Source organism: Trachymyrmex septentrionalis, unplaced genomic scaffold (assembly GCF_001594115.1).
Source record: "Trachymyrmex septentrionalis isolate Tsep2-gDNA-1 unplaced genomic scaffold, Tsep1.0 scaffold63, whole genome shotgun sequence".
In the NCBI taxonomy this organism is placed as follows: Eukaryota; Metazoa; Arthropoda; class Insecta; order Hymenoptera; family Formicidae; genus Trachymyrmex; species Trachymyrmex septentrionalis.
The window spans coordinates 99,098-122,115 of NW_017305811.1; the positions used below are offsets into that span (position 1 = coordinate 99,098).

The 23,018-nt window shown below is 30.1% G+C and overlaps 2 protein-coding genes across 3 annotated transcripts; one reads left to right on the forward strand and one right to left on the reverse strand.

Moving 5' to 3' along the window:
* Nucleotides 1-1,094: 1,094 nt before the first annotated feature.
* Nucleotides 1,095-8,282, reverse strand: LOC108752993 (tyrosine--tRNA ligase, cytoplasmic). 2 transcript variants are annotated; one of them, XM_018494269.1, is made up of 8 exons: nucleotides 8,146-8,282; nucleotides 5,755-6,169; nucleotides 5,140-5,402; nucleotides 4,827-5,042; nucleotides 3,320-3,508; nucleotides 2,922-3,189; nucleotides 1,471-1,612; nucleotides 1,095-1,338 (listed from the first exon to the last, which is right to left on the reverse strand). In XM_018494269.1, the coding sequence occupies exons 2-8, from the start codon at nucleotides 6,129-6,131 to the stop codon at nucleotides 1,225-1,227; spliced, it is 1,569 nt and encodes a 522-aa protein (XP_018349771.1). In that variant the 5' UTR covers nucleotides 6,132-6,169; nucleotides 8,146-8,282; the 3' UTR covers nucleotides 1,095-1,224. The 2 variants fall into 2 exon arrangements, with proteins under 2 accessions (XP_018349771.1, XP_018349772.1); XM_018494270.1 differs by lacking the exons at nucleotides 1,095-1,338; nucleotides 1,471-1,612 and having other exon boundaries at nucleotides 2,918-3,189.
* Nucleotides 8,283-8,900: 618 nt separating this feature from the next.
* On the forward strand, nucleotides 8,901-21,714 carry LOC108753063 (claspin-like). The gene is made up of 9 exons (XM_018494406.1): nucleotides 8,901-8,918; nucleotides 9,655-10,262; nucleotides 12,893-13,015; nucleotides 13,128-13,265; nucleotides 15,876-16,084; nucleotides 16,751-19,713; nucleotides 19,895-20,031; nucleotides 20,112-20,327; nucleotides 21,493-21,714. Exons 2-9 carry the CDS (start codon nucleotides 9,981-9,983, stop codon nucleotides 21,712-21,714), a joined length of 4,290 nt encoding a protein of 1,429 aa, XP_018349908.1. The 5' UTR covers nucleotides 8,901-8,918; nucleotides 9,655-9,980.
* Nucleotides 21,715-23,018: the final 1,304 nt, after the last annotated feature.

Genomic DNA, 23,018 nt, shown 5'->3' on the forward strand with positions numbered 1-23,018 from the left:
TGTTAGTTAAAAAGACAATGTTAAAGAAGTGTAAATAATTGACAACAATAAGAGAAAAATATCCTCGTTTCGATCCCAGGCCTGGTCTTCTCCGAGTTAGTAGATTTTCGCTCTGCCACTGAACCACCCAGCCCTGACGCTGTATTTCTGTTGTGTCCATATCTAGTAAATTTCTTACAAAAGGAAGAGGTTAAGACAAGGAATTGCGTCTTATAGACCTCAGATGTAGGACACCAAATGGCAACTTCTGGCTAATTGGCGCTACTCTCTTTATATTTACTCTATCGCTCATCTTTGCATATGAGGATATCTTGGTTTCATGTAAGTTACATTGAAGAACGTATTATAATGTGGAAGCAATAGATATAACATACATACATACACACATATATATATATATATATATATATATATCAATTAAATCCGTGTATATACTTACATGGCACGAATCTCGAACGTTACCAACAGATATATTATTTAAACGATTCTGCAATGTACAATGAAATATTTCTCGGATGTTACATCTAGATTTTCTAAACGTTTCAGGAACGTCGCAAATGAAACGTCCTATATATAATGTAAAAAAGATAAAACATTCTATGTTACCAACATGTTTTATAGATGTTCCTGAGATATATTGACAAATATTATATGTCATAATGTGACATTGTTGTAACATTTCTAAAACGTAATTTTGTTTAATGGCAAAATTAATATTCTCATACATACATTAATGAAGTTGTGGCACTGACTTGCAGCTGTTGTAGCAGTTGGTACTTATGCAATTTTAATCTACTCTTTGTACTTTATAATTTGACATGCTAATCTCTGTACATATAAGGGGTCCAAACTTACATAAAATGGACGAGGTTTTTTGTGATAATCTAATTAAAAGTTTAAATTGAGAAGGCAAATACTAAGAAAGAAAATTGCTTTGTGACACTAGAATGACACTAGAATTGCAATTAAAAAAAACTATTACAAGACTTATATTAAACGATAAGGTCATTTTATCAAGAATGACAATGATAAAAGGACAGTTATTTGATGAACTTATTCATTTATACATTTATCAAACTTCTGTGACTGATAATATACTTATATTTGTGTGTATACTTAGTTAAATATTGAAAAAATATATAAAATATCTCACAAAAGTATAAACAATAGCATCCTAGTTGGTCAAAACCAATACAATGAACAATAAAGACAGATATAAATGCATTATTTAATCGGAACATTTTTTAGCGTGTCACATGTTATTTTGCCGCCAGTTAAAGTGAGTAGTAGATTTCCACTCCAAGAAGCTATGCCATTTCCGTTTACCATAAGATCCGCCTAATAACATATATTATCTTATTACAACGCATGCCTTTTATATTGACCTCTTAAATATACAGGAATTAATGGATACGTGTGTATGAAGATTTAATAAGCTATTTAGCGAATTAAATTAGTCTTCAGACATACCTGCAATTTCTCCCACACTTTTTTCTTTGGATTTAATACATCATCTGCAACTCCGTCTTCATATCCCTCAATAACAATTTTATCACCAGGCATGCTGTCTGTAGGAGGCCTTAAAGGCTCTACCTGCCTAGTTGGTTCTTCACTATATAAAAAATATCGTTTGTTATGCATTGAATTATAAAACACAGGTTTCAAAAATATCATGATATTTATATCAAAATGTCATGAAGTGTCAACAAAGCGATCGTATCAGGCACGTTTAAAAAAAAAATGTACATTTTCTTAAAAAATGTTCCAGACGAAAGATGTAAGGTTTATTAGATAGTTTTATTAGTGCGCGACCTTGAATAGCATTGTTAAGGTTATTTGTCACATGATATATCAAGGCCCTGAACAATATTTGAGATTTTAATCAATCGGATTTGGGCAATGTTAATATCAGCAATTAACTTAACTGTAACTTTTTAAGCGTTCAGAAAGTACTTAATAAACTCAGAAAATATTTAATAAAAAATATCTTTATTATAGTGCTTTTAAAAGCTTCCAAAATCAGCTATAAAAATGTGCAGTAAAAAATAGATACTCATTAAAAAATTTCAAAGTAATTTTTACGTGATCTTACCTCAACAGCACAAAAAATTGCAGCAATATTACTTTAAAATTTTAATAATGCTATCCAAGGTAGTAGTAACAAATGGTGGTAAAAAAGCGAGAGTCCACGAGTAATAAAACGATAAGTATTTCGACAAGTTGTTCTTCAATCTTTTCATTTTTCAATATGTTGCTCAGAATTATAACCTTGATAATATTTATTAAGATCAAGGCCATTAGAGGTTGTTTCTTTTATTTTTATGTAAAAACAAAAATTAGAGAAATAATCTCCAATGATCTTGATCTTAATAAATATTATCAAGATCATAACTCTGAACAACATTCGAGAGGTTTTAGTCGTCGGTCTGACACCTTGGGTAATGCTAATGTCGGCTGTAACCTTCTAGTTATAAAATTGAAAAGTATTTAATGAAAAAATAATTTATTGTAGTGTTTTGGCAAGCTTTCGAAGTAAACTATGAGAGTATGCAATAAAAATGGAAAGTCCTATTTAAAAAATTCTAAGGGCCAATTCGACCAATTCCAATTAACTTCGATTAATCGACGATTAATCAATTAGAATTGAACAATTGGATTTGTCATTTCGCTTAACGGCAGATGCGATTGGCCAATTCCAATGGAGTGACCGTTGATTAAAGTTAATCAGAGTTGATCGAAGTGACCCTAAGTGATTTTCCCCTGACCTTGACAATGCCATTCAAGGTTGAACCAATGATACCATTTTATGTTTCCTTCGAAGTCACAAAACTTTGTCTGAAACATTTTTTGATTTAACGTAACGTGTTTCTGAGATATTTGAGTGAATCCTAAAATGGGATATCCTGTATAATAGGACTTACACTGAAGCACAAAGAACCATTCCACACGATGAGATTCCCTTGAGATTTGCTGGTTTCAGGTTGGCAAGAACTATGACCATCCTATTTTCCATCTCGTTGAGAGGTACAAAATTAACTAAGCCACTGACTATAGTACGTGGACCGTTTGATTCACCTAAATCTATTTTCTCAACATATAGCGAATCTGCATTTGGATGCCTCTTCACTTCGACTATCTTTCCCACTCGGATATCTAATCTTGTGGGAGTAATTTCCACTTCTACAGTTTCTGAAGTATATAAAAAATTGCAATTATAATCACAATACATAATCAATCTCATATACTTCTTAACAATAACAAATAGTGAAATGATTCCATCGTTAAGTATATTTGGCTAAAATATACAAAGCTAAATTACTTTGTTTCTGTGGATACGCTTTGTTTGCAAGTGATTTTAATTTCGAGTCTGCTTCAAATTCTTTTCTTATTGGATCAAGAAGTCTGTTGATGTATATTTCTACTGCATTTTTCAAGTCACCAGGATGTATTTCTTGGTTTGCAAAAGCGACTTCCAAATTTTCATACTCAGAGAAAGATATGTCACCACCTGAAATCATTAAAATCAACAAACCATTATTTTCCATTAAACAACTTCTATTAAGCAATTTCTTTTGTATGATCATTAAAAATGTCAAAAATAATCATGGGAAAACCTATATTCATATAGCCTTAATTTTAATTATTAGATCAGATATACAATTATGACACCTAAACCCTTTTTATGACACTATAAGTAAATAAGTAAATTAATAAAATATTTTTATTATATATAATGTTCAGCAAAATCTGTCTAGTCAATTCAAGAATAATTCCAGAACATTTCAGATAAAAATTGTAGCTTTTTTCAGAATTTATCGATTAATGTTCATTATTTAATTAATTTTCATCAATTTGTACAATATTATACGCTTCGTATTCAAATTAGGATTCTATATGAATGAATTAAAACACTAATAAATATAAAACAACATTATTTATATTGTTTTATAAATAATATCAAACCAACACAAACGATTTTTTCATTATTTTCTATTTTAAGCATTAAATTCAAGTTTTCTATTGGTAACTTATTACATCTTTAAGGGAGAACTTATACAACTTTTCTTTTTTATTATTTCTTTCTTTTTCCACACAGATTTTTTTTTTAATGAAAGAATGATACATTTCAAGCTAACTCTGAAATTTCAAGGGTTTTCCAGGAATTTTCCAGAATATATAAAATTCCAATATAATTCCGAAATCCAAGGATATTCAATGACCGCTGGACATCAGGTTATACTGTTTTGCCATTATAATAACATCACTTTGGGGACAATAAATAGTTTAAATTCTAAAATGATGTTAATATGATGGCATTGCCATAAATAATGAAAATATTTATTAGTTCATTTATTAATCATAAAAAAGACTTATCTATCATAGTGTATATTTAGATTAATAATTAATTAGGCTCCATGACTCAATTTTTTTCTCAGTAATTATGCAGAATAGGACCTTTTCTGCATAATTACCTTTTTTCTCATATAATGATCATAAAATTAAAAATATTTAATAAAAATCGATGAGGACTAAAAAATAGCTTTATTGATCCTCCTTTGTTAAAATATATTTCTATTTCTCTTTTAAACCGCCTATATAATATAATATGTATATATATTATATATTATACACACACACACACACACACACACACGCACGCACGAACGCACGCACGCACGCACACAAAATATATTCGGATTTTTAGTAATTAATATCTTGTTAACTATTGCGAAATGGTAGAGGATTTTTCGACTTAATTTGGTTCGCTCTATCAGCACACAAAATATTTTGCGATCATTCTGGGACACCATGTATAAACTACCTACCAAATTCTGCAGTTCTTGGTACATTAAAAGTTTCACCATCTTTAAATAATGGAAATATAACGTGTTTAGAAAACGCTAAAATTCCATTATCTGTGATATTTCCGGGTTCACAAAATGCTTTCTTCAGTTTCTTCTTTACTGTCACAGGATTGTCCAATAAATCAATCTTAGAATCTTCCTCAGACGAAGACATTTTAGCACCAGCCAAGCCAGGAACTGAACAAAAGGCAAATATGAAAAAGTTATATATAATAATTGTACTTAAATGCAATACACACAAAGGATTCGATTCATTTTACTGCACAATACTGACTCATCGGATTCATCAGATGAACATGTTTTTCATAACCTAGCATTGGTAAATATTTCTCTGAGAAGGTGAAGATCTTTCTTTGATCGACGCCACCAAATTGTGCGTCCACCTTTAAGTGATACTCGTCGAGTGCTTGTAGACCCGGATAAAGAAGACCCGATAGCAATGGATTAGAAACTTGCTTAACAACCTCAGCACCTGCTTTCTTCGCATCATGTTCTGTCACTAACGAGCTCAAACGATATACGTCTAATGTGTATTTCCTCGAAAAGAAATGTTAATTGTAATAGCATTAATAAATATATCGCCGCATTGATAGAAAAAGTGACGTATCTTAATATTACTTTCCAATATAACTTTTTTAAAATTCTAAATTGGAACAACGTTGTAATTAGAACATGCGTAACTTCATTTTTTGTTATGCCTTTAATTATATGCATTCTTTGAAATTATGTCATAAATTCATGATTTTTAAAATTTGAACAGTGATTTGAACAGAAACTCTAATACTAATTTCTTATTTGTTTCACTCTTCTATCAACTCGGTCGTATACATCAGAAAAATAGAGTATATAATTCAAAATACAAGATGCAAAGAATTCATTTAATACCTACTTGGACAACTGAAAATCTGTGCCTTTAACAAATTTTAATTTATCTAATGGTACATCGATTGACTTTAATATCGATTTGATTATAGCTTCATAATATTGAGTACGAAGCTCTAGAAGCTCCCATGGTGCTTTCATGTTATCTAAGTACGCATGAAGGTCTGCAAAGAGAATTACCACCTCGGTTTGAGCCCGTAAGAAATCAGCTATCTTGGACATAGGGACGAAATAGCCAATATGAGGCTTTCCTGTTGTAGCTGTACCCCAATACAACTTCAAATCACGTTCCTTTAAGATGTTCTTAAGTTTCTCATCTCCCAGCCATTCTGCTAGATTTCTGGTAATAAGTTTGTATTTGTCGATCCATGTCAAAGTCGTCATTGTTCTTTTTTGTATAGCAAACTATTTTTTGTAATTACCTAAATAAAATAATAGAAATTCTATATAAAAAAGTACACAACAAAAATGACCTTAGATTACCCAAGTAGCACACAGTGCTTACAAAGCATTGACAAAGCGCTAAAAAAGCGCATACAATCATTTTTTTAGCGCTTTTTTTAGCAAGCGCTGCTGTGCTTGAGTATAGAGTTTAATAATGTTCCTTCAATAATTTACAATTTCTAAGATATTAAATTAAGATATTATATAAACATAATAGCAAAAACCAAAATTAAGTCTTAGAATGTATTTTCTTATAGCATATATAGTATTATATGTAATATAATACTGTGTACGCGCGCGCGCGCGCGCACACGCACACACACAATAGTGAAAAATAATAAGTATTTACGTTTCTTTGTTATGTTATGCTATTCAGTACATTTTACCTATCACATTATTAATGCAATTGTTAATAACTACATGGAAAACAAATGAATTTCTTACTATCAAATTAAATTATTAATTTATTTAAAAAAAATGCTTAGATAGAGAAGAGTAGTCATGCATTCAATTGATATGCAATGTGATATTTAGGGTACGGTCAACGCGATGCTACAAATGCTTTAAAGCAATTTTTGATTGGTGAATTTGTAAAATTCTTTTTTCTAATTGATCAACCAAACGCTTCAAAGCATTTATAGTGAGACTTTGACCGCAGTCTTATACAAACATACTAGGTAAAATTCAAATTATAAAGCTGAACATATATATCTACATATTGTCATTGTTCATTTATTAATAACTGTAATAAACAATAACCACTGGCTAAAATCTTTTGATCGTTATTCAGAAGAATGTTCTTGATAACATACACATATGTCATGGTAAAGATTATCAGAACTTTAACTCCTGATGTATAGATTTTTTATCAAAATTACTAAAATTTAACTTTAAAGGCCTCTTTTTACCTCTTTGATTAACATTGATTCATGGTTAACTCACATCACAATTGTCAAAATGAGAACTATACAGTTTATCTTATCAGAAAAAAAAGAAGAAGAGAGGCACTTCTACGAGTTGAGCGTCGATTAATTTAATCAGAAGTTGGTGAAAGAAGTCCTAAGTATCTTAAAAACTATAATATATTATTACCTGTATATACAAAGTTTCATCTAAAATCTAAATCCGAGTAATTCTTAAAAAAGAAAAAGAAAAACGAAATTTTTTTAAGTTTGACACCCTATTATCTTTCAAACAATTAAAACCAAGCCGTTTCGGATATCAGGCCATATGAAGTTTTCGTCTCGAATTTGCGTGAACAATCACCTTAAAATCTTTTAGAGTACTTAACACTCTTAGAATCTACTCTATATGTCAAGGTCAAAATATCATTCGAGCTGTTTTTCTATAAAATTACTAATAAATTTTAACATATGTCTACTATATAAACACAGATTTAATATTAAATTTTTTCTTTCATTAATTAATTTTTTTTTATTAAGTATTATTTCTTTAAAAGTAATATCTTCTTTAAAAAATATTTTCTCTTTTAGATAATTACACAGTTTATCTTTCCGCAGCTTCGTACGCTCATTTCAGCTCGTTTCGCGTGGAAAGTCGAAATCCACATGCAACAATACAATCGCAGAACTCAAAAGTCGAGCGCCCCTTGGCAGCGGAAGAGGTGGGGTGAAAATCGCTTCGCGTGAAAAACGAGTCAAAACCCATATGCAACAGTACAATTCTAGACCTCGTTTCGCTTCTATGACAGATTTCCTAACCTCAATAGTCGTTTAATGCTCAATAGCTTGGTACGCGAAGAAGAGTGACATTTATTTTTACCAGATTCTTTCGTTTTATGCAAAATTGAATAAGCCTAATTTTATTGATTTTAGAGGTGATTGTACTAAACTATATAATATTACCAATTACTGTAACTCTACATTTAAAATTCATTTAAAGATATTTATCCTATTAATGTAGTAAAATTAACCCTCTTTATTACTATACTTACCAGACACCAAACTCTACCGAATTCAACTGAACTATATCTACTTATCTATCACCAGAGAGAAACCTGAGAGATAGTACCAGGGCCTTTTCCTGTAACCTGTAACCTGTAACCTATTGTGGAAGGGATAACATGGCGTGCTCAGTTTGCAAGCTTCTGTCTCTAAGATCTCGTATGCAGTCAAGACGGCTGAAACTTGTCGGATGTCATTAAACCCGTATCAGACTACCGACTCTGTAAGCCGACTGCTAACTTTGATTGCCAACCAATAATGGACCAATCACAATAAGACTGATTCAATGTGATTGATCCATTATTGGTCGACAGTCAAAATGAGTAGTCGGGTTGGCTTGCAGAGTCGGTAGTCTGATACGGGCTTTAGTCGTAAAAGATGAGACTTGACCAATCCAAATAACGCCTAGCAGCAGACATCGACAGAAAGTCGACACGAAAAATGAAGGTTATGCGCATGAATACAACATACGACAAGTCTTCCGACTGATTGTAGATCAGGTCTAAGGGTGCGATTGCATGTAGCCCGGTATGTGATACGCGGTACAGAAACGTGGTATTAACTAGGTAACTATAGAAATCCTACAAATCATACCACTTGCTTCTTTTCTCCTCTAAAGTCATTAGATTAACAAAAGATGCGTCCGGCAATGTGAATCTGAGATGCGAGCTAGCAGATGGCAAGCTTGATCACGTAATCTTCAAGCAATCCGAGTGCCAAGAATTAATTCCGAACGATACAGAGCTGTAAACTGTCCTTTAAGGTTAGATTATAAAATTAAATTGTTTGTTTTTATAAGAAACTAGATGTAGTTCGTGTCTGTACTAAATCCTCAGAATCCTGAGTTTAGTACAGACTTTAGGGCTGGTATTCATAGTCAGATCTTATATTCAAGACCGTCTTAAGTACGATCTTAAAAAGTCACGAACCAATCAGAGGTCTGCATTAGCGTCTTAAGACATTAAGGCCGATATTCATAGTCGATTCTTATTTCAAGACCGTCTTAAGTTTGATTGGTTCGTAACTTCTTAAGACCATACTTAAAACGGCCTTAAATACAAGATCTGGCTATGAATATCGGCCTAGAACAAAATTTCGTGAACACTCACTCAACTGTTGGAATTCGCTAAACGCAGCCGTTGTCTTCTTACATCATACTTTACGTGTTCATTGGTTACCGGAGTCGCATGTGTCGCGCGGCAAACGTTTCGTCGTTTCCGCGTCGATCGCGTGCACTAAGCGGGAGTAATCATCAAGATTGAAGATGCCTTTGTGTCGTCTGTTGTGTCGCGAGATGTAACGAAATGTGTTGTGGAGTGAAGTGATTAACGAAATATATTTCTTTCATAATTCTGCATTTCTGCATGTTTAAGAAAAGATACTATATATATATATATATATAAATTCTATTCTATTGTATATAATTCCTGTTTGGTTCACTTAAAAGACATTTTTCTCACATTCTTTGATAATGGCTTGTATTGTTTCTCTCTCAACAGTCACTGATCTCGAAGATGTTTATTCAAGCAAAGAAGATATTAATGAAAAAGTTGATATAGAATCAGATATCTTTAAAGATATTGAAAAACTTAATAATGAAAAAATAATTCATAGTCAAAAAGAAGAGAAAAGTATTGAAGGAAACTTAAGAGATATTTGTGATGTTATATTGTTAAATAAAGAAAGTTGCTCTAACCAGGAAAAAGTAGAAGATAATGGAACTTCTGATACCTTAGTTAACAATATTCGTCTAAGCGATGGAATCAATTTGGACAAATCGACAAAAAAAGTTGAATTAAAAGTCGCGAATAAAAAATATTGTGATATGGATAATGGCATTAACACTGTTAAAAAAATATATTCAAATCCCATGGATAGTGATTTTGTAGAACAACCTAGTTTATGTGAAACATTAATCAAAACTGCTAATGCTGATAATGAATATTATTCTGGATCATCTGAAACAGACTTACAGATTGCAGAACATAAGAATAATTCGAAAAGTAGGAGTTTAAGAAAAATAATAGATAGTGAATCTGAAGAAGACGCACAAACAAGCGAGAGTTATAATTTTCTTCAAAGAGTTCATCATATTACATGTACTACTGTAAGTAATTATGTACACATAGTGGTATTATCTTCCATTCTATACTTTATGCTGATTCAATCAATCTGTAGTCGATAATCCCAAGTCTTATCGGTGAAGCTGACCAATAGCCAACTTGTACGACTAGTGCTGATTAGTCCATTTCACAGATTAAGTTGTAAGACTTCCGACTGTGGACAGTAATAGACTTATTGTACAATAGAATTACTGTAGGTCAGCAGATCCTTTCGAAATTTATATAGTGGCTTCTTTTTCTATCCCCTTTTTTCCCCACCATTAAAATAAAATTTAACAAATATAAATAAATTACTCAAAAAACTTGCGGATTATTTACTTATGTTGGGGACATTAATATCATTAATATTGTAAGTATTTTGTTCATGGGACATTAATAACATTAATAAGTATTTTGTAAACATTAAAATTTAATTATGGGCAAGGAACAATCTGATATAAGTATCAGGTACAGGTTGTTAAAGTAAACTGTAATATTTATAATCGTCAAGGTTGACATGTAATGGACAGTATGATTTTAACCTGCTTTTAACCACTCTAATCATGATTAATTTTGGGCATCTGTATTCTGGTCAAAATTTAACAATAGTTTCATTTTGCCCTATATTACTGTTATTAATATAGTTTTTCTATCTTAGCTCAGAGTTAAGATAGAAAAGAATAAAAATTAGATCACAATAAATTAGAAAAACATTTTATTACATATCAAGTAATAAATTGAAACAAAACAAACGTTATTGTTATTGCATACATAGAGGAAATGGAAAGTTACTTTTTAAAAGTAACAAGTTATAGTTACTCACTTTAATCAAAAAAGTAATAAGTTATCATTACTATTTGCAGATTTTTTGAAAGAGCATGTAAGAGTCAATTTCAAAAATTTAAATATAATAATCAAGGATATATAATATATTATATTCTACAAATTCATATTTAAAACAATATTACATGTTTTGATGTAGATTAAGCCATCTTCAGATATTTCAAATCCACACAGTAATGTTAAAAAGATGAAGGTAACAATAGAGATGGAATAATAATACATATCATAATTAGACGAGGTCAGATGAATGTTTTATAGAAGAACCGAAATTGCTCGCAAACGGTTGACCGACCGATTGTTGGAAATTTCTGCATGTTATAATAAATTTTATAAATTGATCAATTTGTTCTACCGTGAATGAATTAAGCAAGCAAAATATCACCTTAATAAAAGATTCATGAAATGGCCATACAGTTTTGTTTTCGCATGTTGTTAAAAAGATGCTCACACACACGTTAATTTTAATAGTCAGTATGATTGTATATACGTATAATAAAATAAATATTGTATATAATAAAATAAATATTATATATATAATAAAATAAATATTGAATTAAAAATATAGTCGTTAAAAAGTAAAAATCAAATCCAAAAAGATACAGTTATAAAGGTATTTACAATTAGTCAGAGTATAAAATTAAATTATATAACTAGAACGACAAACACTGATTGAGAAAAATAATGATTGAAAAGTAATTTTGATATTGCAAAGTCAAATTTTGTTTATAATCGATATATATGCTTTGTGGAGAAGCCTCTGTGTCCGTTTGTAGATTAAGTGTGCTTTCCAACAAGCGACATAGTATAACACAGCGATCATCTTATCTTTGTTTAACAAGGATGTAATAATTTATTGTGTCACAACCGTGTCATCTTATGTCGCTTGTTGGAAGGCACACTAAGACTATTATTTTTTTGCTTTTTAATATTCAGCATCTCTAAGATTAGACTATTTGTTATAGCATGGTTCTTCATCTAAAATTTGGATATTGTTCCAATCCAAATTTATTATATTCAAACTGCAATCTATATTCGGTTATTACAGATCGAGCAGACGTGTTCCAATGGATATGATTATGATATTCTTTAATTTTTGTTTTCAACTGTCTGCTCGTCTGCCCAACATATGATGCATCGCAATCATTGCACTTGATCTTATAAACTACGTTATTCTTTGATAAGTGGGCACGAGGGTGAGCATGATTTCTTTTTGAAATTTTGTATATTTTTGTAGTTTGTTAGAACTATAGAAAGGAACTTTGATGTCATTATTATTAAAAACTATTTAAATTTTTGGGTCAAAGGAATAAAAGGTACAGTAAACTATGATGGTAAAACAGTTGAATTAAGTTTTGAGAGAATCGAAATTTTTGAAAATTTCTCTATAAAACACTCGACCTTTGTATGTTGGAAATTTCTATTATTTTGAATGTTCTGTTAGCAATCGCGCTTCGTGACAGTGATGCAATTCCGGCTCCAAGCACATCATGGCATTTCATCTTGAGTTTTTTAAATGGATTTTTTTTAGTGATGGGTTTTATTAAATAGGACCCACCTTGTCAAAAGCCTAATAAAAAGTCTTAAAAATAAAGATACATTTTAATTAGTGGTTAAAACTAGTTTTGACTACTGTCCAAAAAAAAAAAATTCGTCTTTCTCGTCAACCCTGCGAAATATTAGCATTAATGATATAATAATCCGTAAACTTTGAAACAATTTTGAAGAATATTTCCATGGAAGCTTCAAAAGTATAAAAAATACATATTTAAAAGATATTATCTTCGTTGTGTAGGCTAAAAACTATCGGGCTTTAATTGATTCTGAATCAGAGGAAGAAACACAAAATGAAGAAACAGAATTTGAAAAAGATGCACATACAAGCGAGAGTAATAACTTACCTCAAACGGCTCTTATTGTAAGTATTACTGTAATCACATTGTATATAAATATTTTCTTATATTATGATTTTAAAATAATATAATAAATTATAAAAAATATTTACAATCTATAATACATCTTTGTTACAGGGTGAAAATCAAATTTCAGTAGATTCTGAACCAAAGGAAGAAAAACAATATGAAAAAACGAAAAACGACACTCATATCATATTTAATAAAGCATTTGAAAATAAGGATGTTAAAAAAAAATCTCTTAAAAAGAGACGGGTATGTATATGGTATGGCGGCAATAAAGTTCGATGAATGGTATAAGAAAACACAACACTTTAAGAGAATGGTTGAGACAGCAATTATGAATTACATTGAAATCAAAATTTTCAAGCTGATTTTACGAATTGTTTACAAAATGTTCATAAATTTAAAATACGCACAAATAGAAGGGTGTGTCCATTTCAAAAACAGATCGTAAAAAAATATAAAAAAATTCACTTTTGGCTTGTGAACAGCTGAGATTGAAGTTTGCTTCATATAAAAGTTTTAGAGTTCATATGAACAGCATAAGTATCCAGCAAACCTCGAATTAATTGAACAAACAATACTAAGTTTGTAAAACTAAGATTGAAAAAAAAAATTTTGGTTGAACATAATTCATATGTATGCGTATGCTTAGCAAAAATTTAGAATAATAAACAGCAGTAATTGTGTGTCTTCAGTATTCGATCTTGTACAGACGATCTTGTACAGACTGCAATATGTTAAATAAAGATAGATAGATATATATATAAAGATAAAGATAGATGTCTGGCATGTCTTTTACCATTTTGCATTTTTCGCACGTTCTTTATCGTTAGACATGTTTAGAAGCGACATTGATATTAATGTGCCTAGTAATGGCGAACGCGTGTCCCGCTGGGCGGTCTTATCTCGTCGCACGCTAATAAACAATTATGATAAATTTGAACCGATGAAAGTAGATCTAATTAGATAAGAGAAATCCTACACTTGGCCAAAACAGATCTTAATGCTTAAATATTTCAGTGTAAATTTATACATACTATATAATCTGATTCTGCAAACTGTATACTAAAATCGACCTTATACTTTTTCGACCTTAACGAATATAGAATGTCTTTTATTTAATTAGATTTATTCTTATCAATCCAAATTCGTATTATAATTATTAATCCTACGTTTCCTTGAAAAATGCTGTTCACTCACTAGTTATTGGTTATTACGACAAATATTGTCGAAGTTTCGAATGGCAAGAATGACCAGCATGGAATACTAGAGATCCGGGTTTGAATCCCGACTGAGACATGTTTTTCGCACCAAATTATTTACAGTTTTTAAGATGCTTATAATAACATGAAATAATTAATATTCTTTCAAGATGCTTTCAAGACAAACATACAAAATTAATAAATTACTTGTAAATTTAATAAATGATATTACTACTTTGATTTTATTCATGATTGAGTTTCAAAACCGAAAAGGATTTCAGCGCCCGGTGATTTTGATCAGATATGTATATAAATTTACAAATAAATATTTAAGCATTAAGGTTCGCTTTGACCAGATATAGGATTTCTCTTATATAATTGGATCTCTTATATAAATGGATTAATTTAGTTTATTTTCTCATAACATTCACCAAACTTTATTGCCATGTTTACAGTTCTTGAACATCTATTTTTTAGCCCGTTATTAATTGTTTTAATAATTTATAATAATTGTGACAACAGTAAGAATCTAAAATATAACATTTAAAGCAGTGTTGTCTAAGATTTGTGGAATTCTGGACACTAACTTGATATACAATATATCGGTGTTTACAGTTATCTCTTAAGGGCAGGTTCTAGTATGGAAGTTCAAAATTTATGTTTATTATATTTTTTACCAATTTTTTTCATAAGAAAAGGAAAGAGATATCAAAATAATGCTTTTTACATTGTTTTTTATATTTCAACATACAAAAAAAATTTTTTGTTTTTAGAAATGTAGAAAATTGCGGCTGTAGCCTATGGATGTATCAGAGCGTGCAGCGCGTACGTGGCGGGAAATCTCGACTGTCGACAGTTTATCCGAGACAAATAAACCAATGTAATTATTAAAATGTATTAAATTTGTAGGGCCATTAAACCTCATTTTATTTGAAAAATTTTAAAATTTACAGAATAGCAGCCATTTGAAATTATAAGTGTCAATTTTCACAAACTTTTTTTCACTTTCAACCTGTTCAAAGAAATAGTTATTTTGGAAAATTTATAGCATTTTTAGATTCATAATTCTATAAAAATTATCTATTTTTTGTAGGAAAAAGCTTCATGTCAATCGGATGATTGGTTGAAGCTGTATATTTCCCGCCAATTTGAAAAATATAAATTCGAAAAAAACGCGTTTAAAGTTTTACTTTTTAACTTTTCGTTAATTACAATATTTTGCAACTTACATTTAATCAGCGATTGCTGCCCTAATTTCTCCTCCTGTTCGAAGAAAAAAATTTTGCTACATTTGAGTCCTTCTTCTTTCGATTTTTACTTGTTTTGCGTAATCCGTTGAGTTCACTTGATTTTCGACCGATGCAAAATTTAGTTCAACAAGTCATAAATTGCTCTAAAATTTTTAATATTGCAAAAGCCTTTTACAGACATATTTTACACACTTTAGAGATACAAAAAATGTAAAAAAAAATCGATTTTTTTAACCCTCCAAAGTAGAACCTCCCCTTAAGAAAAAGAAAGACATAAACGTCAGTACGCGTCACACTAACATACCATAATTACAAATCTTGGCCAGCAATGGATGTTATATTATAACAGTTAATATAAAATATAATCTTCTAAATTAATAACATTATTTTGATCCTATAATATATAGGGCTCTATAAGAGCTTCTAAAGATGAGGCAATGCGTCAGATACATAGTGAAAGTCAACGTTTATTAAGAGAAACAGAAATTTCTTTACCATATCATAGGCCAAAACAGCGTACATTACAGGAATTCTTGAATAGAAAAAGAGTATCAGCTGCTCTTCCGAAAGCGCCTTCAACAGCAGCAAAACTTAAGATGTCATCTGTGATAGTAAGGTAATTTTTTATACATGTATGTACATAAATTATAGATGTATTAGGTTATATAGTGTGGTAATAACTGCATCATCTCTTGTGAGCAGGTAGAGCGAATTGAATTGAGTGAAAAAGACCTATTTTGCAATTTTTATGCAAAAGTTGTAGGGTACCAAGTTACCTATTATGATATTGATTTGATATGCAAATCCAACTGTGCAATCTCCGCATGGTGTACCATGAATAACGCTAATTTGCGGCAGTATTTAAACTTTAGCAGCGTATGTCAAATATTTTTTCGCCAAATGGAACTTAATCATATGGAACTTAATCATGTTTTGAAAAGGTCTTGATGTCAGCTACAAGAATTTGCAAAAAAAAAAAAAAGGGATTCTCGTTAAAATAACTCGGGGCGATCTTAATGTGGCATTCCTAAGATTATTCAAAGTCACTCCAATATTACATATAATGGATTAATTAGTGTTCTACAACTTTTGTATGGAAAATTTTACACGAAAATGTCATCTTTCCTAGATAATTCAATGTCCTGATCTTTTTATGACACCCTATATACATACATTATACACATTATATTATACTATATTTTAAACGTATACTCACGCACGTTTTACAAATTTGTTTTTAAAATATAAACAAATTATATTTACATATAATTTTATTATACAGTCAGGTACTTGCGGAAAAGGAAAAAGAAGCAGAACTTTTTTATAAATCTTCAGATTCGGAAGATGATGTACAATCTATGCCTTTGGTTAGTAAAAATATAAAAAAATCTTCCATTAGAAATGAAAGAGAAATGTCATCAATATGTATTGAGCACACACATATTCAAAATCCTAAAAGATTTGAAACAAGTAATCGACATTCTCAAGTTATTAGAAAAGAAATTGTACAGAAAAATCATTTAGATGCTAATGCGTGTGAGATGTTACTTCAAAATGATTTTTGCGAAGTAGATCATCGAGGTGTAGAGTTAGCTTCCTCAATAGATAATAATTGTAATCCAGATGGATTTGATACATTACTACCACAGATAATAAATGAATATAATCAAAATTTTCCAAAAATTAGTTCACCAAGAAAATTGATTGACATACATTTTGAAAATGACAGCTGTGAAACATATCTCGATGAACAAGAAATAATAAAAGAAACAGCTAAAACTATTATTTCTTTGAATAAGGAAAAATGTATTAATGACGACGAAAAGTTAAAAATTACTGTGACAGAGAATCAAATATCAAAGGTATATCAAGATGATTCCAATGTAATTAACAGAAGAGATAAAAATTCGGTTACAGAAGCAACGAAAATAGGAACAACTTCTAATAGTATAAATAGTAAGGAAGTAACTGAAATATTTCAAAGTGATAATGATACAACAGATAATATTATGTGTTCAAATTTTAATGAATGTACTACAGAAGATATGAATAATGAAAAAAAAGATCAATATTTTAAAATAAATAGCGTATCGTCATCACCTTTTCTTGTAATTAATGATATTCAATCAAAAATTCAACATAATTCTTCAGCAGATGAATGTGAAAAGATTGATAATCACCTACAAGTTCTTTCAAAATCTACAGACGAGACTTTCACGAATAGAAAAAAGTTATCAACATTAGTATCCAATTCGAAAGTTACTTTAAGAGGATCGCCAGGTATGATTATTGATCTAAGAGATGATGTAAAATCGAAAAAACAGAGTGATAATAAATCTGAAATAACTGCACACTTACAAAATAAGAATAGTCTTCTTCCAATTAATGAAGCACTTCCATACAAGACATCTGTTAACATTGATAATTCTGAATTGAATAAGCCTGGAGCCAAATTAATGCGTTTAAAGGAAGATCTCAAATTACAAATGATTTTAAAGCGTAACAAAGTATGGAAACTGAAAGAAATAAAGCTGCAAACGCAGGAGGAAGAATGGAATAGAGAGGAAAAAAGTGATTATGATTTAGATGAACAAGAACAAGCTGAACTGGATTTTGAATTAAGTGACAGTGAAGAAAGCGAATTCGAAGAGAATGACGTTTGCATTAGAGATAAAAAAAGGAGTAAATGCCTATTTGCAGATGATGAAGCTGAAGTTACAGACAATGAAGATTCAAGTATAGAAGAGACATGTGATAAAAATGAGGATCATATAAAATATGGTAAACAATCTACAAATTTCAAATATAGAAAAGAATACATGGACGACGATGTAAGTGAAATAGAAACCGATGATGATAATGAAGAAGATGATGATGATAATGATGATGATGATAATGAAGATAAATATGAAGGAAAAGAAAATGAAGAAAGTTTAGAATATGAAGAAAGTTTTGCAAATATGAAGAATGGAAATGAATCTGATTTGAAAGATGTTGACAATGTTAATGCTTGTGAAAGCTTTAACATTACTAAAAATGATAGAAAAACAAAGTTAATAGAACAGTTCCAAAACGATTCAAACGTTACAAATCCGAGCTATTTACAAAATCATAGCAGTCAATTAAATATGCCGACAGACATAAATGCATCTAAAACACATTGCGATGATATTGATTGGATAAGTGAAAATGAAAGCAATATGCCCGCTTGTCAACAAGAAGTTACTACAAGAAGCCAGATATGCAAGACACCTTTGACGAAAACAAGTATGCTCGATTTGGTTTCTCCTATAACGCAACTAAGCGTATTGAATACTACCTTAGAAAATGAAAAAGATTCACAAAAAAGAGAATATTTAGTTGATAAATACGAGTTCCTTTCTATGAAAAATACACAGAATGATGAGCTTTCTGTATGTAAAAATAAATCTATTTTTAAAAAAAAACTGTTTGATGATATTGGAGAAACTGTTGATGACGAATATCTTATGCGATTGTGTTCTGGTAAATTTGAATCTCCGCAAAGAACTGATATAGATTTATTTTCACAATCTAGTACTACTGAATTGCAGTTACATTCAAATGATTCTGAATGTAGAAATTCTAACGCAAAACTAGTTGCTGTTAAATCAAAAAATTCAAAAGACAAAATGCTTCAAAATATAAAATTAACATTAGATGAAGATTCTAATAATTCTGTAAATCATGTAGATAAAATAAATAAAGTTAGCGCAATGGATTCGGAACTAAAATTAAGAGTTATGTCCTCAGACGACGAAGATGAAGATACATTTCTAAAACCTAAAAAACGTTTTGCCAAAGTATTGAATTTGTCTGACTCGGAAGAGGGGAATTCTCAATTCTTTAATAAAGATGATATAAATAGTGAAGAGAAACAATATGTTGATTACGATTCCGAAGAAAATGAAATTATAATTGTGCCAGAAAAGGATATAAAAAAAGTTGCAGCTAGTTTTGTGGAAGAAGAAGCAGAGTTAAGTGAAAGCGATTGGGATTCTGCCGATGAAGACGAGAAGAATTTGGATAACTTAGAATTTGAAGAAGCTGATGATGAACATATAGATGAACACGAAGTGAAAGATCAACTGGAAAAGATCCATATAAAACAACTATTAGATGAAGATAAAAGAGACGTGAGATTGCTGAAAGAGTTATTATTTGAGGACGGCGATTTACATAGTGATGGAATGGGACGTGAGCGTAAATTCAAATGGAAAAATATAGGTACAATATATACATATATTTTTTAACATTTATGATGTGTAATTATGATAATTTTTTTAATGACGGACGATTATCATAATATACTTTTTCTTTTTTCAAATATTTTTTATAAGATTCAAATTTCCAAAATGTTAATACTTGATATTCTCCAATATGTGCATAACCTTATGATTTTGTTTAGATAAGTTAGGAAATAATATTGAGATGTCACAAATATCCGATGAGAACGAAGGCTGGGTAGATGTGGAAGACGATGAGGAAGAAGCAAAGTGGAGTAAACTTAAAAATGAAAGAGACAGATTTCTTGAGGAAAGAATGGTACTAAATTATTGTATAATAACGATCACATTTAAAGAATATAGATAGAATATTTCTATAGATATATCATATCTTTACAGAAGTGCTCAAATAATGAAATTGAAGATGAATTATGTCATAGTAAAATCTTTAAACTCGGACTGGAAGCTGTTAAGAAGATCAAAGGTAATGAGTCACAAAAACGAGATACTTCTCTCGACAAAGTAAATTCTTCTGAGAATATAGAACCAATTATGCCACGAAATATAACAGATCTCTTGAATGGACCAAGTATTGGAAAGAAATGTCAGATATATGTAAGATTATTAATTTATCAATATTAATGAAAATATAGCGTATATTGTCTCATAAGCAAATGAATAAGTAATAGCTTGTATAAACAGGATATCTGATAGTTAACAATTAAATTTTCGCATAAAAGCCGAATGGACTAAGTAGAAAAGTCTTTTATTTTACAATTTTTACAATAGTTAATGAGTTATTGGGTGTGTTCAGCCGAACGCAATCGTTGCACGACGGTTTGCTGACGAGTTGCAACACGCCGAGTGTTTTACTAAACGCTCTTCTGGCATAGTTGATATATGCATCGGAAAATGCAATCCTTGCGCAAGGAAAGATTCAGTACAACTTCACGGCGCGAAACATCTCTATTCAGAGTCGATTCTTACATTTAAGACTGTCTTAAGTACAATCTTAAGATATCGTAAATCAATGTGAGGACTGTATTAGCACCTTAAGACATTATATTTAGACAGTTTTAAAATAAAAATGGACTATGAATACCGTCCCATGTTTAGCGTTTCACAGTTTCTTATGAACAATCCTAGACAGAGAGGACAGAGATTTCGAGAGACACACTGTCCAATTGCACACCATGTTATCCCTTCCATTATGGGGAATAATAATCATAATCATAACTCAAAAAAACGGAAATCCAACGCTAATCGGGTATACGCGACTCGTGCGTAGCCCGTATTGCCGCTAATAAACAACTTCCCATGTGCTTAACGGCGAACGCGCTTTCTGTCTCGCCCGCGCTTGCATTTGGCATTTAGGCTGGGCGATTTTAACTATTTTCACAAATGAATATTAAACTCGTTAATTATTGCAAAAATTACAAAATGATTACAGGGCTTTTCTATTCAATTTAGTCCATTCTGCCTCTGTATGAGTTTAAGCATTTTTCAGATACCCTGTACATACCTATATATATGTATATACACACGCACGCACGCACACATACAAAATACTTATTATTAGATTGCGAATATTTATGCAAAATACTTAACTGAATATTAACCATCGGACAGTTTTAATCGATCGTTATTCGTTAAAAAATTATTAAAAAGTAAAATAGAAAGGTCGAGATTGCCATCTGCCTAAATATGCAATTTATGCAAAATATTCAGTTAAGTATTTTGCATAAATATTCGTAGTCTACTTATTATATATAATTTACAGAATGTTATAAAAAAACGTTCACTCTTAACTCGAGGAGAAGAATCGTTAGCGAGGATAGCATCATTGGCAAAACAAGGTGACTCTGTCTCTCATGCGGTAAATATAAGAAGAAATTTTATCTTTCCGCATATTGATCAAGACACAAATAATACACTTAAAAAGGAAACAGAAACAATAGCAGATTTGGATTTACAAATTAAGGTATATAATTTAATTATATAATGTTATATTATAAAATGCATTACTATTGTACATTGCTCATTTGCTACAATGATATAGCTATACATTTCAAAATGAAAATTACAAAATTTTAATGATTCAAAACATTTAAACTTATTTTTTGGAAAACTTTATTTCTTGATTTGTATGTAGTAAATAAGCGACATATTTTTCATTTATCTAATTTTTATATGCTACTATTGAAAAAAATTGTATATTTTTTTATGACTTTGCAGACTGGAAAGAGAAAGATGAATTCAAATACATCTTTGACATTGAAAAAAAGGCGAAAATAAAGCTATTCTTCAAAAAAAAAACAATTATTTTATTTATATAATATGTGAACTTTTTTTATAAGTAATATTTAATATAAATTTTATATGTATAGATGAAATGATAATTAATGTTTTTGTTGAGCTACTAAAACTTGTTAGATGTACAAAAATGTTAACAATACTTGACTATTTTATATAAAAATTGCTTCTTTTTGTGACGAGAAAGCAATGAAATGTAAATGATTAAACGATTTTGAATAGTCAATTCAGATAATTTGTGGAACTCATTACCTTCTTTTTGAATCCTTCCTATTAGTAAATGATCAGAAACAATTGATTTACCAACATTTAATGCTTCAGCTAATTCTTCAAGCGTTTGAGTTGAGTTTTCATTCAAAAATTTTGGCCTGAACGTTCTTTGTCTTTCAAATTAAAATCACCATTTTTAAATCGTCAATACCAGTACTCACGTTTTAATAACTGATGAAGCAGATTCAGAATAAATTTCTAAAATGAATCGGTGAGTTTCGACAACCGTTTTCTTCGAATCAAAGCAGTAAAATAGCCGAAAATATTTTTTATCACGTCCCGTTTTCAATCGCACTAAAAAGTATGGTTACGTTTACGAATGCATAGAACTGTGTCAAATTATTTGTAGAAATATGCAAGCTTTGAAATGACATATTCAATTTCAAAATATTTTTAGCAGATCTATATCATTTGTGAGCTCTCAAAACTAACCAGAACACCTAATAGTTAAAAACATAAGATTTCATAAGTATGTGTACAAGAATTTTCAGATTTTTATACAATTCAAAATAGTTAAAAAAATCTGTTATTGACCTCAAAACTCTAATTTACGGGCGAAAAGTGAAAATTTCACATTGCCGGCGAAGGATTAAATTCGTAATCGTAATTATTATACGATTAGTTTTGTAAAACAGATGGAATATAAAGTATTTATATCAAAAGTATAGAAATTAAAATCAAGAAAGGAAAAAATAAATGTTTTTTTTTTTTTTTTCAAATCTT

Bases quoted from the DNA above. Each gene is read 5' to 3' on its own strand.
- LOC108752993 (XM_018494269.1), bottom strand. From the start codon at position 6,131: ATGACGACTTTGACATGGATCGACAAATACAAACTTATTACCAGAAAT. The intron at 5,043-5,139 runs GTCAGTATTGTG...CCTTTTGTTCAG, and splicing joins TCATCTGATGAATCCGATGA to TTCCTGGCTTGGCTGGTGCT. The intron at 3,509-4,826 runs GTAGGTAGTTTA...TAATGATTTCAG, and splicing joins ACCAAGAACTGCAGAATTTG to GTGGTGACATATCTTTCTCT.
- LOC108753063 (XM_018494406.1), top strand. From the start codon at position 9,981: ATGGATAATGGCATTAACACTGTTAAAAAAATATATTCAAATCCCATG. The intron at 10,263-12,892 runs GTAAGTAATTAT...TTCGTTGTGTAG, and splicing joins ATCATATTACATGTACTACT to GCTAAAAACTATCGGGCTTT. The intron at 16,085-16,750 runs GTAATTTTTTAT...TTTATTATACAG, and splicing joins ATGTCATCTGTGATAGTAAG to TCAGGTACTTGCGGAAAAGG.